Source organism: Diplotaxodon limnothrissa, linkage group LG11, assembly GCF_057381915.1.
Source record: "Diplotaxodon limnothrissa isolate DT_005_m linkage group LG11, D_limnothrissa_male_GT1.1, whole genome shotgun sequence".
Classification (NCBI taxonomy): domain Eukaryota; kingdom Metazoa; phylum Chordata; class Actinopteri; order Cichliformes; family Cichlidae; genus Diplotaxodon; species Diplotaxodon limnothrissa.
In genome coordinates, this window is record NC_140606.1 from 38514436 (window position 1) to 38529983 (window position 15548).

The following is a 15548-nucleotide window of genomic DNA, read 5'->3' on the forward strand; positions in this document are numbered from 1 at the left end:
CCATGACAGGGTAAAGACAAGCCGGTTATTCATTTCCTTTTCTGCATATGTGGCGTCTGCGTGGACGGCTGAATGTGTGTGAATGCAGACAAAGTGCTTTCATGAAAGGGTGAATCAGGCGTGTTGTGTAAAGTGCTTAAAGCGCTCGAGTAAAGCAGAAGAAGTATGGAAATGAACCCCACAAAGCAAACTCTCCTCCATCATCAGCACTTGGAAAATGAACTTCATGTTTCATTCAGCAAAGCTTCAAACTGCAGATGAGCCTTCAACTCACTGGGAAACATTTAACGAGGTCACAGATTAAGTGAAGGTTCGGCTCATTTTCTCACCTCTTATTGAGGTTTTGCAGACGTGTGACCACTAACCAGGTGATGGTTAATGTTTTAGATGAGTGACAGTCACAGAGACAATGAAGGATCAAATGAATTGAGTGGCAGTGATACAGGCCTGGGACCAATGAAGCTTTCTGACCCTCAACGTGAAATAAAAGTGAATTGTGTGCAGATCGCTCGGCTCAGATCAGGCAGCATGTGGAGGACACGACGATGGTTGTGGTTCAGCAACGTGAAGTTTTAGCTTTTGTTCTCAGAACAACCTGATCAGAGAAAAGCAGCTCAGACTCTGAAGAGTACAAAGTCTGCATTGTTGCATTTTTCCTCGTCCTGGTTTAATGAGCGCTGTAAGAAGAAGTGTGCTGGGTCCTTCACTCAGACTCGAGTTTCAAACCAGCTTCCAGATGACTGAGAAAATAATGAAGTGGAATAACAGAGAGAGTGTGGAGCAGATCATGGCCCAGAAACAAATAATTCGATTGTGAGTTATTCCCGATATGGACAGCGTTCCAGTTTGGACTGAGCTGCATTCATGACTTCCTCCACCTTACAGCACACATGCAGCACCACAGAGCTGCAGATACACCTTTGGTTCATCTCTCTGAAGTTTTTTAATAGTTCTGTATAAAGTCAGAGTCGAGCCGCAGCTTCATCAAACAGATTTACACAAACTGCCACAGCTCACAGCTTCCTGCAGCTGATTGGTGGATGGAGGGAGTGAGAGAGCTGCGATTCATCCTCGACTGGACACTGAGGAATAGACAACGTCATCGCTGGCCGCCTGCAGGCGCCTACGAAGCAAAGATCAAAAGAAAATGATCTGATGACAGCTCATGCATGCAGCATAGACAGACACTTCTGTGGTGTTATTGTGATACGTTGTGCCGAAATAAAGTTTAATCTTTCATCGCTGTCTGTTTGTCGCAGCGGCTTCAGTGTCACAGCCACAAATCTGAGCTGTCTGTTGTTTGTGTGACGACACAAACGTGAGTGTTTAAACGTTTCCGGGTCCTACCTGCCCTCCTGTTTCTTCTGTTTGAACTGGACGGAGGCATAGCTGACGTCCTCCGCGGCTCGGCCGGGTTCCTGCTGCTGAGCCGCCTCAGTTTGTGCAGACTTCACGATGTTGCTGTAGATGCTATCAGGATGCTGAGAACCACAGCAGGGAAACAAAGAGATCAGACGACTGAAGGTCCAGAATCAAAGCAGCACACTTTCAATCAATGCACATGTTTTGAACTCGAGCTTGCTAAAATAATAACCTATACAGAATGTCACATCCTATAAGATTCATTCATAGTAAAGTCCTCCCATCACCCACTCACCTTCTGCTCTGGATCACCTCCCACAGCCCTCTGATCCTCTGCTGCTGCCAGCTTCCTGCAACAGTATCAGTATTTATGAGAATCACACAACAGGACTGTAGAAAACAGACACAATGTGATTATAAATCACACACATTAGTAGGTTAGGAGTTAGGAAACATGCTGTGACGTCAGACTTGATCAGCTGATATTGTATTGGTTGTATTGTCTCTTATTAATATGAAAAACTACTCAGATTATTAAGTATTTAACAGAACGTTTGCCAACTGTCTCTTAATCAGCTCTTTCATTCTTGGGCTGCAGTTTGTACCTTTCCTGCATGAGCCTGTGGTGGAAATGTCTTCATTCATGTAAAGGAAAATATTAACATCAGGAAGCATAATAATTTCTAAACGTTATCACGCTGTGCTTCTGCATTTTTCTCATTTATTTAAAGGGATTTGATCAGATGATATTTTCCAGATTGACATAAATATATAGCAAACACGTTTTATTTTATTATTAATTATTTAAAAAAATAAACCTTTATATATTTAAGGTGAATGTGTGCTTCGTGTTTACTGAGGATGAAGTTTGAAATCCACACCAACTTCACATAATTTGCTTCTTTGCTAAAGTAAAACCACAAAAACATGAAATACTTCAAACACTCTGTTTCTGCACCTTTTGATGATGAAGGTGAAGAGTACGAGCAGGATCACAGCCAGCAGGAGACCAAACACCACACCAAGTACCAGACGAAGGACACCATCAGCTGTTAGAACAAACAACAGATCATGAGTGACATCACTGGGTGCTGCGATTTGGGATTTACAGATTCATGAAAGTGAACAAAGCTCTTCACGTGTTTTACATGTGGTTCTTTCATTAGCTGAGTATAAAAACAGCGTGTGCATGAAGGAGTTTTTCCAGATACAAATGTCCCAGTTTTATTCTGCTGCTGATCTGGAGATGATTTGGTGTCAGGCTGAGCATCATTGTGTGTTTGCAGTTTGATGACATTTTTAGAAGTTTCAGAAAACTGAACAAACCTCCAGCCTCCACCTGCAGGCTGTACGGCTCAGAGAGAGTCTTCATGTTCTTCTTCAGAGCACAGGTGTAGTTCCCAGAATCCTCTGCAGTCAGAGGGCTGAGAGGAAGGGAGGGGCCAGTGTCTGAGAGGGCGTGGCCATCTTTGAACCACGTGACTTCCAGTTGGTGGAAAGTGCAGACTGAAGCACAGAGCAGTGTGACGGTTTCACCTCTGCTCAACTTTTTATCATCACTGGAGCTGATTATTCTCATTTTAGACGAATCTAAAATCAAAGTGATCATTACTTTCATTGAACGCTCATTTATGTTTTTTTTATTAATGTCAGGATATTTTTCTCTCACCAACAACCGTGACAGTCACTCCTGTCTGGTTAGTAAAATGTCCTTCAGGATGATCAGCTTCCATCCTGAAGCGAAAGCTTGCGTTGTCTCCCTGCTGAACATCTCTGATCTGTAAAGTGCAGTTTGTCTTCTTGTCTCCCAGATATTGATAACGAGGATCGATGTTTGCTGAGTTACTGTCACACACAGATGGAGTGCTGCCCTGACAGAGTACATGGTTCTTACACCAGCGGACTCTGACGATCTTTAGAGGAACTTCTCTCCAACCATCACTGAAAGACTTCCGAGGTATGAAGGTGCAGGGGAGGGTGACAGTGGACCCTCTGACAGCACAGGTAGACGTGAAAGGATAGACCACAGTTTGACCCACAGCACCTGTGTGTGAAATATACAAAGCTGGTCAGATTAAACAAAGAATCATGGCAGGGTATTCTGGGTAGTTGTTATGGTTGCACACAAACTATCAACACAACTTTTTTATGATTGGTTTGCATCAAAATTCTGTTTTTACACATTGAACCTGCAGTTCAACCTTCAAACAGTCACTCATGCTGTGATATGATGCTACGTGCAGCAGTTCACTGCAGCCCTGCAGACTCTGAAACACAGAGTGACCTGCTATAAACAAACGGCTGCAAACTTTCTATAGGTCATTATTGCTTATGTTGATGATTAAGTTCTTTTTTTAAATTACAAAAACTCTGGACACTAAAGGATTATGTTTATTCCCTACAAACAGAGCAGCAACAAGGATGGGGAATATATGCTGAGAATATAGCAGGATCACAGCTGGATAACCTCATCTGGCTGTTTATGATGAGCAGGAAGCTCCTCTAACCTCATCCTGTTTTAAACCACACCACAATGTTTCCCTGAGGCAAACCAAACCTGAACCAACAAACAGCGGTCTATGTTTGGAAACCAGGAGAGAATGGAGCCAGCTAAGAAGAGGAGGATGTCCTCCCCTGTGTGGGAACATTTTGATTCTATTCCTCCCAACAAGGTATGTAAATTTCTACAGAAGATGTATTTTCATAATACTGATGGTGCAATACAATTTATGTTGAGCGGCTTTACTTTTGTACAAGGTGAAGTGTTTGCTATGTGCCAGGGAGCTGGGATATAACAACAACACCTCATCCATGCTTAGGCACTACAGAGCTTTGCATGAGAATAAGAGGAACACCGATTGTGGAGCAAGACCAGGTGAGCCATCAAATGCAATGATAATAAGATAAGATAAGATAAGATAGAACTTTATTAATCCCTCGGGTGGGTTCCTCTGGGAAATTCGACTTCCAAAAAGCACAGCAACGACCGAAGTTACAGTTACAGAATTGTTATATATATATATATATATATATATATATATATATATATATATATATATATATATATATATATATATATATACACACACACACACACATACATGGATGACATCAAGCTGTATGCCAAGAGTGAACGAGACATCGATTCACTGATCCACACTACCAGGCTATACAGCAATGACATTGGAATGTCGTTCGGACTGGAGAAGTGTAGTCGGATGGTAACAAAGAGAGGGAAGGTAGTCAGAACTGAGGGGATTGAACTACCAGAAGGCAACATTGCAGACATAGAGGACAGTTACAAGTACTTGGGGATCCCACAGGCGAATGGGAACCATGAAGAGGCCGCTAGAAAAGCTGCAACCACCAAGTACCTGCAGAGGGTCAGGCAAGTCCTGAGGAGTCAGCTGAATGGTAAGAACAAGATCCGGGCCATCAACACGTACGCCCTGCCCGTGATCAGGTACCCTGCTGGGGTAATAGGCTGGCCAAAGGAGGAGATAGAAGCCACTGACATAAAGACAAGAAAGCTCCTTACCATGCATGGAGGGTTTCACCCCAAATCCAGCACCCTGAGGCTGTACGCTAAGCGGAAGGAAGGGGGCCGGGGACTGGTGAGTGTCAGCACCACAGTCCAGGATGAGACAACGAACATCCAAGAATACATTGGGAAGATGGCCCCAACTGACCGAGTGCTCAGTGAATACCTCAGGCAGCAGAAACCCAAGAAAGAGGAGGGAGACGAGGAACCATCATGGAAGGACAGGCCCCTGCACGGTATGTACCACCGGCAGATAGAGGAGGTGGCTGATATCCAGAAATCCTACCAGTGGCTGGACAAAGCTGGACTGAAAGACAGCACAGAGGCACTAATCATGGCAGCACAAGAACAAGCTCTGAGCACAAGATCCATAGAGGCTGGGGTCTATCACACCAGGCAAGACCCCAGGTGCAGGCTGTGTAAAGATGCCCCAGAGACAATCCAGCACATAACAGCAGGGTGCAAGATGCTAGCAGGCAAGGCATACATGGAACGCCATAACCAAGTGGCCGGCATAGTGTACAGGAACATCTGTGCCGAGTATAACCTGGAAGTCCCGAGGTCAAAATGGGAGATGCCCCCAAGGGTGGTGGAGAATGACCGAGCTAAGATCCTGTGGGACTTCCAGATACAGATGGACAAAATGGTGGTGGCTAACCAACCGGACATAGTGGTGGTAGACAAACAGAAGAAGACGGCCGTAGTGATCGATGTAGCGGTTCCGAATGACAGCAATATCAGGAAGAAGGAACACGAGAAGCTGGAGAAATACCAAGGGCTCAGAGAAGAGCTCGAGAGGATGTGGAGGGTGAAGGTAACGGTGGTCCCCGTGGTAATCGGAGCACTAGGTGCGGTGACTCCCAAGCTAGGCGAGTGGCTCCAGCAGATCCCGGGAACAACATCGGAGATCTCTGTCCAGAAGAGCGCAGTCCTGGGAACAGCTAAGATACTGCGCAGGACCCTCAAGCTCCCAGGCCTCTGGTAGAGGACCCGAGCTTGAAGGATAAACCGCCCGCAGGGGCGTGCTGGGTGTTTTTTATATATATATATATATATATATATATATATATATATATATATATATATATATATATATATATATATATATATATATATAGAGGCTGGGGTCCTCCGGCTCGGAGGACCAGCAGCTGGATAGCGTAGTGGTTAGACTACACGCCTTTGGAACAGAGGATCGCAAGTTCGATTCCTGCCTGGGGCGTCTGTATCCAGTAAGGGTCCTAAGGCTAGACCCCCTATGCTAAGCAAGCCTACCGCAGACATGAGCGAGACAGATAAATATGAAGGCATGCCGGCTCGGACGTCGCCCGGATCAACAAGGTCCGCGTCAGGTGTTGAGGAACCAGGGCACCCTGACGAAAAGTGGGCTACTGGAACAAGAAGGCATCGGTGGGCAAGAGACGAAAACAGGGCGTTGTTGGAATGCTACTATGCAAGTAACCCCGGCGGAAGGGGCTACATGAATAGGATGAGGGACCTATGGATTCTTCGATACCCAACATCCACAATGACGGCGAAACAACTAGTAGCTCAGTGTTCCAACATTCGAAAGAAGGGACTGCTCTCACAGCTAGAGATTGACGAGGTACAACACAAATGCTACGGCAAGGAGGAGTCAGGACGCCAGGTCAGGGGGGAGATATCATCACCCCCACCCGAGATTGGGTACATAGCCCCAAGTGCGATAGGAGAAGGATCAGAGGAACTGACCTGAAAAATAGGATCATGGCCAAGCTTGAAACCTGGATCCCGCGTAGCCGGTTACCAAGATTACGTGAAGTTCCCTCAGAAGGTCTGCTAGATGATGTTAATGCAGCACTACGGGCAATACCTACAACCACGATTACCGACACTAACAAGCTGATCTACAATACGGCAGCAGTGATCAGTGAGATGCTTGGCTACAAGTTGAACAGCCACAAGGGGCAGTACCCTCCATGGAGAAGGAGGCTAGAGGGCAAGATCAAAGTAGCACGGAGGGAGGTTAGCCAACTAACGGAGTTGCAGAAAGGTGCGACAAATAAGGTGCCTAAGAAATACAGCAAGCTGTCCATACCTGAGGCCTTGGAAACTGCCAAGCAAAGACTCACAGCCTTGGCCAGCCGCTTGAGGAGGTACACCAGAGAGATAGAAGGCAGGAGAATAAACCAGCTGTTCTCCACAGAACCAGCAAAGGTGTACTCTCAGTGGCAAGGGAACAATAAGAGAACAGCACCACCAAGGCTGGAGACGGAGCAATACTGGAAGAGCATATGGGAGAAGGATGCAACCCATAACGGCAATGCTCAGTGGCTAGAGGATCTGAGGGCTGACCACAGCGACCTCCCTGAACAGGGTCCAGTAACCATCACAGTGGCAGATATCCAAGAAAGGGTCTCCAGTATGAAGAGTTGGACAGCACCAGGGCCCGACATGGTTCACGCCTACTGGCTGAAGAAGCTGACTGCACTCCACGAGCGTCTGGCAGCACAAATGAACCAGCTGCTAGTTAACGAGAGACACCCGGAATGGCTAACTGAAGGCCGGACGGTCCTGATCCCCAAGGACCCCAAGAAGGGACCGGTCCCCTCCAACTACCGACCAATAACCTGCCTCAGTACTACATGGAAGCTCCTGTCAGGCATCATATCGGCTAAGATGAACAGGCACATGAGTCAATACATGAGCGGGACACAGAAAGGAATTGGCAAGAATACCAGAGGCGCAAAACACCAGCTACTGGTAGACAGAACAATCAGCCGAGACTGCAAGACCAGACTGACCAACCTGTGCACTGCCTGGATTGATTACAAGAAGGCCTATGACTCAATGCCCCACAGCTGGATACTGGAATGCCTAGAATTGTACAAGATCAATGGGACCCTAAGAGCCTTCATCAGGAACTCAATGGGGATGTGGCGTACAACACTAGAGGCAAACTCCAAGCCCATAGCACAAGTCACCATCAAGTGCGGGATCTACCAAGGAGATGCTCTGTCCCCACTGCTGTTCTGCATAGGCCTGAACCCCCTCAGTGAGATCATTAACAAGACTGGCTACGGATACCGACTACAGAACGGAGCAGTTGTCAGCCACCTCCTGTACATGGATGACATCAAGCTGTATGCCAAGAGTGAACGAGACATCGATTCACTGATCCACACTACCAGGCTATACAGCAATGACATTGGAATGTCGTTCGGACTGGAGAAGTGTAGTCGGATGGTAACAAAGAGAGGGAAGGTAGTCAGAACTGAGGGGATTGAACTACCAGAAGGCAACATTGCAGACATAGAGGACAGTTACAAGTACTTGGGGATCCCACAGGCGAATGGGAACCATGAAGAGGCCGCTAGAAAAGCTGCAACCACCAAGTACCTGCAGAGGGTCAGGCAAGTCCTGAGGAGTCAGCTGAATGGTAAGAACAAGATCCGGGCCATCAACACGTACGCCCTGCCCGTGATCAGGTACCCTGCTGGGGTAATAGGCTGGCCAAAGGAGGAGATAGAAGCCACTGACATAAAGACAAGAAAGCTCCTTACCATGCATGGAGGGTTTCACCCCAAATCCAGCACCCTGAGGCTGTACGCTAAGCGGAAGGAAGGGGGCCGGGGACTGGTGAGTGTCAGCACCACAGTCCAGGATGAGACAACGAACATCCAAGAATACATTAGGAAGATGGCCCCAACTGACCGAGTGCTCAGTGAATACCTCAGGCAGCAGAAACCCAAGAAAGAGGAGGGAGACGAGGAACCATCATGGAAGGACAGGCCCCTGCACGGTATGTACCACCGGCAGATAGAGGAGGTGGCTGATATCCAGAAATCCTACCAGTGGCTGGACAAAGCTGGACTGAAAGACAGCACAGAGGCACTAATCATGGCAGCACAAGAACAAGCTCTGAGCACAAGATCCATAGAGGCTGGGGTCTATCACACCAGGCAAGACCCCAGGTGCAGGCTGTGTAAAGATGCCCCAGAGACAATCCAGCACATAACAGCAGGGTGCAAGATGCTAGCAGGCAAGGCATACATGGAACGCCATAACCAAGTGGCCGGCATAGTGTACAGGAACATCTGTGCCGAGTATAACCTGGAAGTCCCGAGGTCAAAATGGGAGATGCCCCCAAGGGTGGTGGAGAATGACCGAGCTAAGATCCTGTGGGACTTCCAGATACAGACGGACAAAATGGTGATGGCTAACCAACCGGACATAGTGGTGGTAGACAAACAGAAGAAGATGGCCGTAGTGATCGATGTAGCGGTTCCGAATGACAGCAATATCAGGAAGAAGGAACACGAGAAGCTGGAGAAATACCAAGGGCTCAGAGAAGAGCTCGAGAGGATGTGGAGGGTGAAGGTAACGGTGGTCCCCGTGGTAATCGGAGCACTAGGTGCGGTGACTCCCAAGCTAGGCGAGTGGCTCCAGCAGATCCCAGGAACAACATCGGAGATCTCTGTCCAGAAGAGCGCAGTCCTGGGAACAGCTAAGATACTGCGCAGGACCCTCAAGCTCCCAGGCCTCTGGTAGAGGACCCGAGCTTGAAGGATAAACCGCCCGCAGGGGCGTGCTGGGTGTTTTATATACATACATATACACACATATACACACACACACACACACATAAATACAGAGACAAATATAAATAAAATATACAAAGGGGATAAATAGAATAAATAGGAATAAAAAATAAAAATACAAGTGAATTGCACATTTCAAGTATTGAGGTCTATTGCACTGTTGACTATTTACAAAAAGTATTGTACAGTGAGGTGCAGAGGCACTACAGCTTAGTTGTTCCCCCCTCCTTTGTCCTCCTGTTTCCCCTCCCTCTCCCCTCCAGAGAGGAGTTAAACAGTCTGATGGCGTGTGGGACAAAGGAGTTTTTAAGTCTGTTAGTTCTTGTCTTGGGGAGAAGCAACCTGTCACTGAACAGACTCTTCTGATTGTTTATGGCCGTGTGCAGAGGATGCCCAGCATTGTTCATAATGTCCAGCAGTTTCTTTAATGTCCTTTTCTCTGCCACTGTCACCAGAGTGTCCAGCTTCATGCCGACCACAGAGCTAGCCTTCCTGATCAGTTTCTCCAGCCTGGATGAGTCCTTCTTTGCTGTGCTGCTCCCCCAGCACACCACAGCATAGAAAAGTACTCCAGCAACCACCGACTGGTAAAACATCCTCAGGAGCTTCCTGCAGATGTTAAAAGACCTCAGCCTCCTGAGGAAGTACAGTCGGCTTTGGGCTTTTTTATACAGGTGCTCTGTGTTGCATGACCAGTCCAGTTTATTGTCCACCCACAGCCCGAGGTACTTGTACTTGTTGACCACCTCCACCTCCTCCCCCTCTATCTGAACCGGCAGTGGACCTGCTCTAGACCTCCCGAAGTCCACAACCAGTTCCTTAGTCTTTGAGGTGTTGAGTTGCAGGTGGTTTGTGTGACTCCATGCGACAAAGTTCCTCACCAGACTTCTGTACTCCTCTTCCTGATCATCCCAGATACACCCCATGATGGCTGTGTCGTCTGCAAACTTCTGAATATGGCATAATTCAGAGTTGTAGCAGAAGTCAGAGGTGTACAGGGTGAAGAGAAGAGGGGACAGCACAGTTCCCTGTGGTGCTCCTGTGCTGCTGACCACTGTGTCAGACGTGATGTCCTTCAGCCTGACGTACTGTGGTCTGTCGGTGAGGTAGTCGGAGATCCAAGCCACCAGGCAGGGGTCCACCTCCATCCTGTTCAGTTTTTCTTGAAGCATACAGGGCCGGATGGTATTAAAGGCACTGGAAAAGTCAAGAAACAGGATCCTGACCGTGCCTTTTCCCCCATCCAGGTGTGAGTGGGCTCTGTGTAGGAGGTACAGGATGGCATCCTCCACTCCGACACCCGCCTTGTATGCAAACTGTAGTGGGTCCTGGGCATGTTGTACCTGTGGTCGGAGGAGGTTGAGGAAGAGCCGCTCTAGAGTCTTCATAAGATGTGACGTCAGTGCCACCGGTCGGAAGTCATTCAGCTCATTGGGCCGGTTCTTTTTGGGGACCGGGACGATGCAGGATGTCTTCCATAGGGCGGGCACTCTCCCCAGTCGCAGACTGAGGTTGAAGACTCGTTGTAGCGGCTCCCCAAGTTCAGCAGCACACGCCTTAAGCATCCTAGGACACACCTTGTCTGGGCCTGCTGCCTTTCATGCTGTAATGTTACTAAATGATATAACAATATTATACAGCTGTTATAAGTTACGTGTGTGATATTTATATCTGTGCTTTATCTTTATTGTCTTTCCTCAGGAGAACAATCTCAAATAGATGAAGACCTGGTTACCATGGTGATTGAGGACTCACAGCCATTTAGCATTGTGGAGGACAAAGGAGTTAAAAGATTTGTTAAATCATTAAATCCCAGCTATGTTCTCCCCACTAAAGGTTATAAAAGCAGTGAAAATTTAGTTTTTACAGAATAAAATGTGAACAGCTACACACTGAGGCTCAAAGCCTCAGTGTGTAGCTGTCCATACCTCAACGTTACAAAAGCACAACTACTGTCCACACCCCAACCACACCTCACCTCACAGTAAATGATCGTTTTCATTTCAAGCATTTCCAAATGATCATTTCCCATACTGCCACTATAAATATACACAGTATACTGCCATCACTACAATATACATGTTTTACACACTCCTTTTGTTGTTGACATTTACAGGCTGTGTGCAAAAGGCCACAGTCTTCAAATTCATGCCAACTAATATTTTTACGTCCAGTAGGTGTCCTGCTAGAGCAAATGAAGCTTCAAGAAGCTTCGCGTTGGGGTGAACCAATTGGATGAAAAGCTTCAGTGCTTCATGGGGCTTCATCTGCCCATCACTAGTTGAACCTGTAGTTTGGTGTATTGTCAGCCCTACCTGTGTCTGTCCTTGGTGATCTGTTCATGTCCCCGTGTTGTGCTGTAAAACAGTCTGGGTGTTTCCTGTTTTACTTTGTAGGTCTGTGTCTCATTATGCCCATTAGTTCCAGCTGTGTCCCCTCCTGTGTGCCATTTCCTCATTACCTGGTGTGTGTATTTATAGTTGGTGTCTGCCTGTGCTCCTCGTCGGCTTGTCTGCATTCGTCTGTGTGTCTCTGCTTTAATCTGCATTCCGCTGCGTTCTATGGTGTTTCGTTCCTGTCTCTGCGTCGCTCTGCCCCGCACCCCTTTTGTATGGTCTCAGGTTTGTCTTTAGTTTCTCCCAGTTTAGGTTTGTAATTGCTCATGCTGCGTTGATTGTTTTTGCCACCACCACCTCTGTGAATAAACGTCACTCGTATCATCAGTTTGCTGCATCTTGGGTCCTCCTTTTCCTCCACACCACACAGCTCCCTCCGCCAGCCGTGACAGTGATAAAGCGATAGATCTTTCAGCCCAATTCTACTTTTTCTGCATAATCCATCATACGAAATGTAATCAAATGGAAAAGTCTCTTTTTAAAACTTGTTTTATTAGTTTTAATCTTTTAATTTTATGCATCAAGCAAACATTTAATTATCTGCAACATTCTCTGACTGGAAGAAATTAGTTTAATATTTAAACCTATTTTCTGCACATTCCAGCTCATAAAATAAAATATTTTTTGTGTTTACACTCAGTCTTTCAAATAGATGCAAGTAAAACACAGCAGAAAATAAATAAAGTCAAAGACTCAGCGGTCCTTTTGCTCTATTTTCACCTGTAAAGCAGGAGTGGGGCAGGCGGAGGTTTACCCTGGTGCAGGTGTGCCGCGGTCAGTGGAAGAATCCGCGAGTTTCTCTGTGAGTTTCCCATTACGTCGTAGCTACTCGGTGCTTGTTGGAAGTTTAGGGGTTTTTTCGCTGTAAAAAGACGTTTTCTTCCCACGCACAGCGGACACTAATGTTTTTGTCACTTTTTATGGAATCAAACTCAAAGTAAGGTCAGTACTTCCACGCTTTAAACGCTGCACGCTCATACTCTCTCTGCACTCGATATGTGATCCATTGTTGATCTGCACACAGCTGTTGTCACGAACGTCACACTCGCTTACGTCACTGTCGTGAGACATTCTCGCAAAAAATCACGGTTTTAGTAACGCAGTAACGCAGCGTTCCTACGGGAAAGTAACGGTAATCTAATTACCGTTTTTGCAATAGTAATCCCTTACTTTACTCGTTACCTGTAACTTTACTTTACGCGTTACCTCGTTACCTTGTAACGAGGTAACGCGTTACGAGGTAACGCGTTACTGCCCATCTCTGGTCTTGATGCATGCTCAATATTCCAGGCAAGGAAATCCCAAAACATGGATTCTGTTCATCTGGACGTTTTCAGCGGGAGAAACGTTTCATCATCATCATCCAAGTGACTTCTTCAGTCTCAGCTGACTGCAGGTTTCCAACCTTACACATAATGACTGACACTGGCACCAAACTATGGGCCGAGAGGTCAGTTTCATGCTCATTGATATGCATGACTATTGATCAACGGTGATTTATCAGTCGTCCGGAAAACACAGGTGAAGCACCGGGCAGCAAAGTGGCATTAAACAGGCCCAGCTCACCTGTGTAAGAGCTGCACCAGCTTTCAGAGCACCAACAGCAACAAGCTTTTATTTACAGAGCTTATCTACACAACTGACAGCACAACAGGGAAGAAGGAAAAGAGAAGTAATGAGAACAGACGAGTTTTTATATGACTGCTCCAATAATACTGCAGTAAAAGTACTCTGTTAAAGTAAACGTGGGTTTAAAGTTTCCGTCACTAACAGACAGAAATAATCCGTCTGTTATAAAATACTCGAGTTTGAATAAAAACTCATTTAGAAAGCCTTCTCCTTTCCCCTCCAGCAGCTTTGAGCTCTTCGAAACGATCGTTAACCCTCCGTGTGATAATATCAGCTTGTTTCACATCGTTATTAAGTCTACGTGATTCGAATCATTTCTCAGATTTAATACGTTTGTAGATTTGGAAACAGTTTGCAGACCGAGCAGCAGTGAGTGAGCGAAAGCACAACTTCACAGATCCGTCATTAACAAGAATAAAAACATCTTTTCAGTTTTACCTGCCAGCAGGAACACGAAGCTCCACAGAATCATCTCACCACAAACTGACATGTTCGGGTTTCTGTTGAGCTTCTCCGGGTTTCGTCTGTAATCAGAGGAGAGGGCAGAGAGCGAAGCTGAGAAATGATGATGTCTCGTTTTTGTTTTGAGGAACTCTCCTCTCTGACTTGGCTCTGTTAGTCTGACCAGCCCCGCTCCTTTTGGAGTTACTTCCTTTCACATTTTATATGCGATCAGGCCTGAAATCATTCGTGCAAAGAAAAAGAAAAAACGAGAAAAGAAAATCAGTTTATTGCAAACAGACTGAAAGATTCTCAACAAGATGAAGTTTGTTTTTATCACAGAAACACAAGAGAGTTGTCAGTCTGGAAATAAATGAAGCACTGCTTTGAAAATGAAAAATTCTGCAAGGTTTTTTCTTCCTCTTTTCTATTTCAGAAGCACAAGGAGATATTGCAACAGAGGACAGAGAGTTTTCACAATCATGAGCTCTGCAGAGCAAATATAGATCTAAAAAGGTTTCAGACCGACACAAGTGCAGAGTAAAGGACAGACAGCATAACGAGGAGAGGGGATCAGGAAGAGGCAAAGAACGGGTTTTAACCCAGTGGGACCCCAGAGGGTTAATCCAGACATGACTTTCAGGACAGAGAAACAGCATTTCAGTCTGGATGGAGGCTGAAACATAAAAATGAAGCTATATTTATGAACCTATCCCCCTTGTTATGGATATGGTCCACATCAGATGCATCTGCGGTTCAGCTCTCTGAGGTTTATCAGTAGTTCAGCTAAAACTAACGTCACAAAAAGCTGCAACTTCAACAAAGCGCCAAACGGATCAGCTCAATCTGCAGCTTCTCCTGTGGTCGCTGCGTTTACTTCGGCTTCTGTGAGTGTGACTAAGAAGTGGCTTCAGCTTCGACTGGCTACTGAAGAGCGGACCACAGCAACGTCAGCTTCCTCCACAGAAGAAAGGACAAAGTTATAAAAGGGACTAAAACTGCAAATGAATGCATCAGAGGACATCCACTCAACACTCAGTCAGAATAGATCACACACACACAAGCACAAAATGTTAACGTACACAGATGTGGAGTTTCCATCTGCACAGCTGAAACATCTGTCCATCCTCCCCGTCCTCCTGTGTCGTTTGTTTGGCATGGACGGTGGAGATGATGTCCAGATGCTGATGTCCCCCACAGCTCGGCTGCTTTCACGTTGGCCACCTTCGTGTTGGGCGTTGCTGAAGACCGCAGACAGAAATAAAAACACAGAACGCTCTTCAGGAGTTAACTCTTTGCAGGGTTGTTCTGCATCCTGAATTTTGCTCATTTTTAGTGAACACAAAATTCACATTTTTGCTCTTCCTGTTCATCATTAGGACAACAAACTCCTCCAGAAGCCTCAAGATTCTTAAATTCTTATATCCTGTATTTGTATCATTGTTGTGCCTCATCGTTACATCTAAACGATGCTAAGAATACACTTATTTATTTTGTGGGTTTGATTGTGTGAAGTCATCTTACAGGAACTGCTTTCTCGCTGACCTGCTTCTCCAAAATTGCCCAGAAACGTTTCTTTTTTTGGTACTTCCTCTGAAA

At 46.1% G+C, this 15548-nt stretch overlaps 1 protein-coding gene across 1 annotated transcript; it reads right to left on the reverse strand.

Annotated features, from left to right (window-relative positions):
* Positions 1-1065: 1065 nt before the first annotated feature.
* On the reverse strand, positions 1066-15279 carry LOC146623576 (uncharacterized). Its single transcript, XM_085366002.1, has 8 exons — positions 15032-15279; positions 13947-14032; positions 3032-3406; positions 2689-2952; positions 2321-2411; positions 1658-1712; positions 1348-1481; positions 1066-1123 (listed from the first exon to the last, which is right to left on the reverse strand). Exons 1-8 carry the CDS (start codon positions 15277-15279, stop codon positions 1066-1068), a joined length of 1311 nt encoding a protein of 436 aa, XP_085222128.1.
* Positions 15280-15548: the final 269 nt, after the last annotated feature.

What these genes read in the sequence shown, in the direction of transcription:
- LOC146623576 (XM_085366002.1), bottom strand. Translation starts at nt 15,279, where the DNA reads ATGAGCAAAATTCAGGATGCAGAACAACCCTGCAAAGAGTTAACTCCT. An exon ending in TTCACCTTCATCATCAAAAG is followed by an intron (nt 1,713 to 2,320) that starts GTGCAGAAACAG and finishes ATACTGTTGCAG; the next exon opens with GAAGCTGGCAGCAGCAGAGG. An exon ending in CAGAAGAAACAGGAGGGCAG is followed by an intron (nt 1,124 to 1,347) that starts GTAGGACCCGGA and finishes TTTGCTTCGTAG; the next exon opens with GCGCCTGCAGGCGGCCAGCG.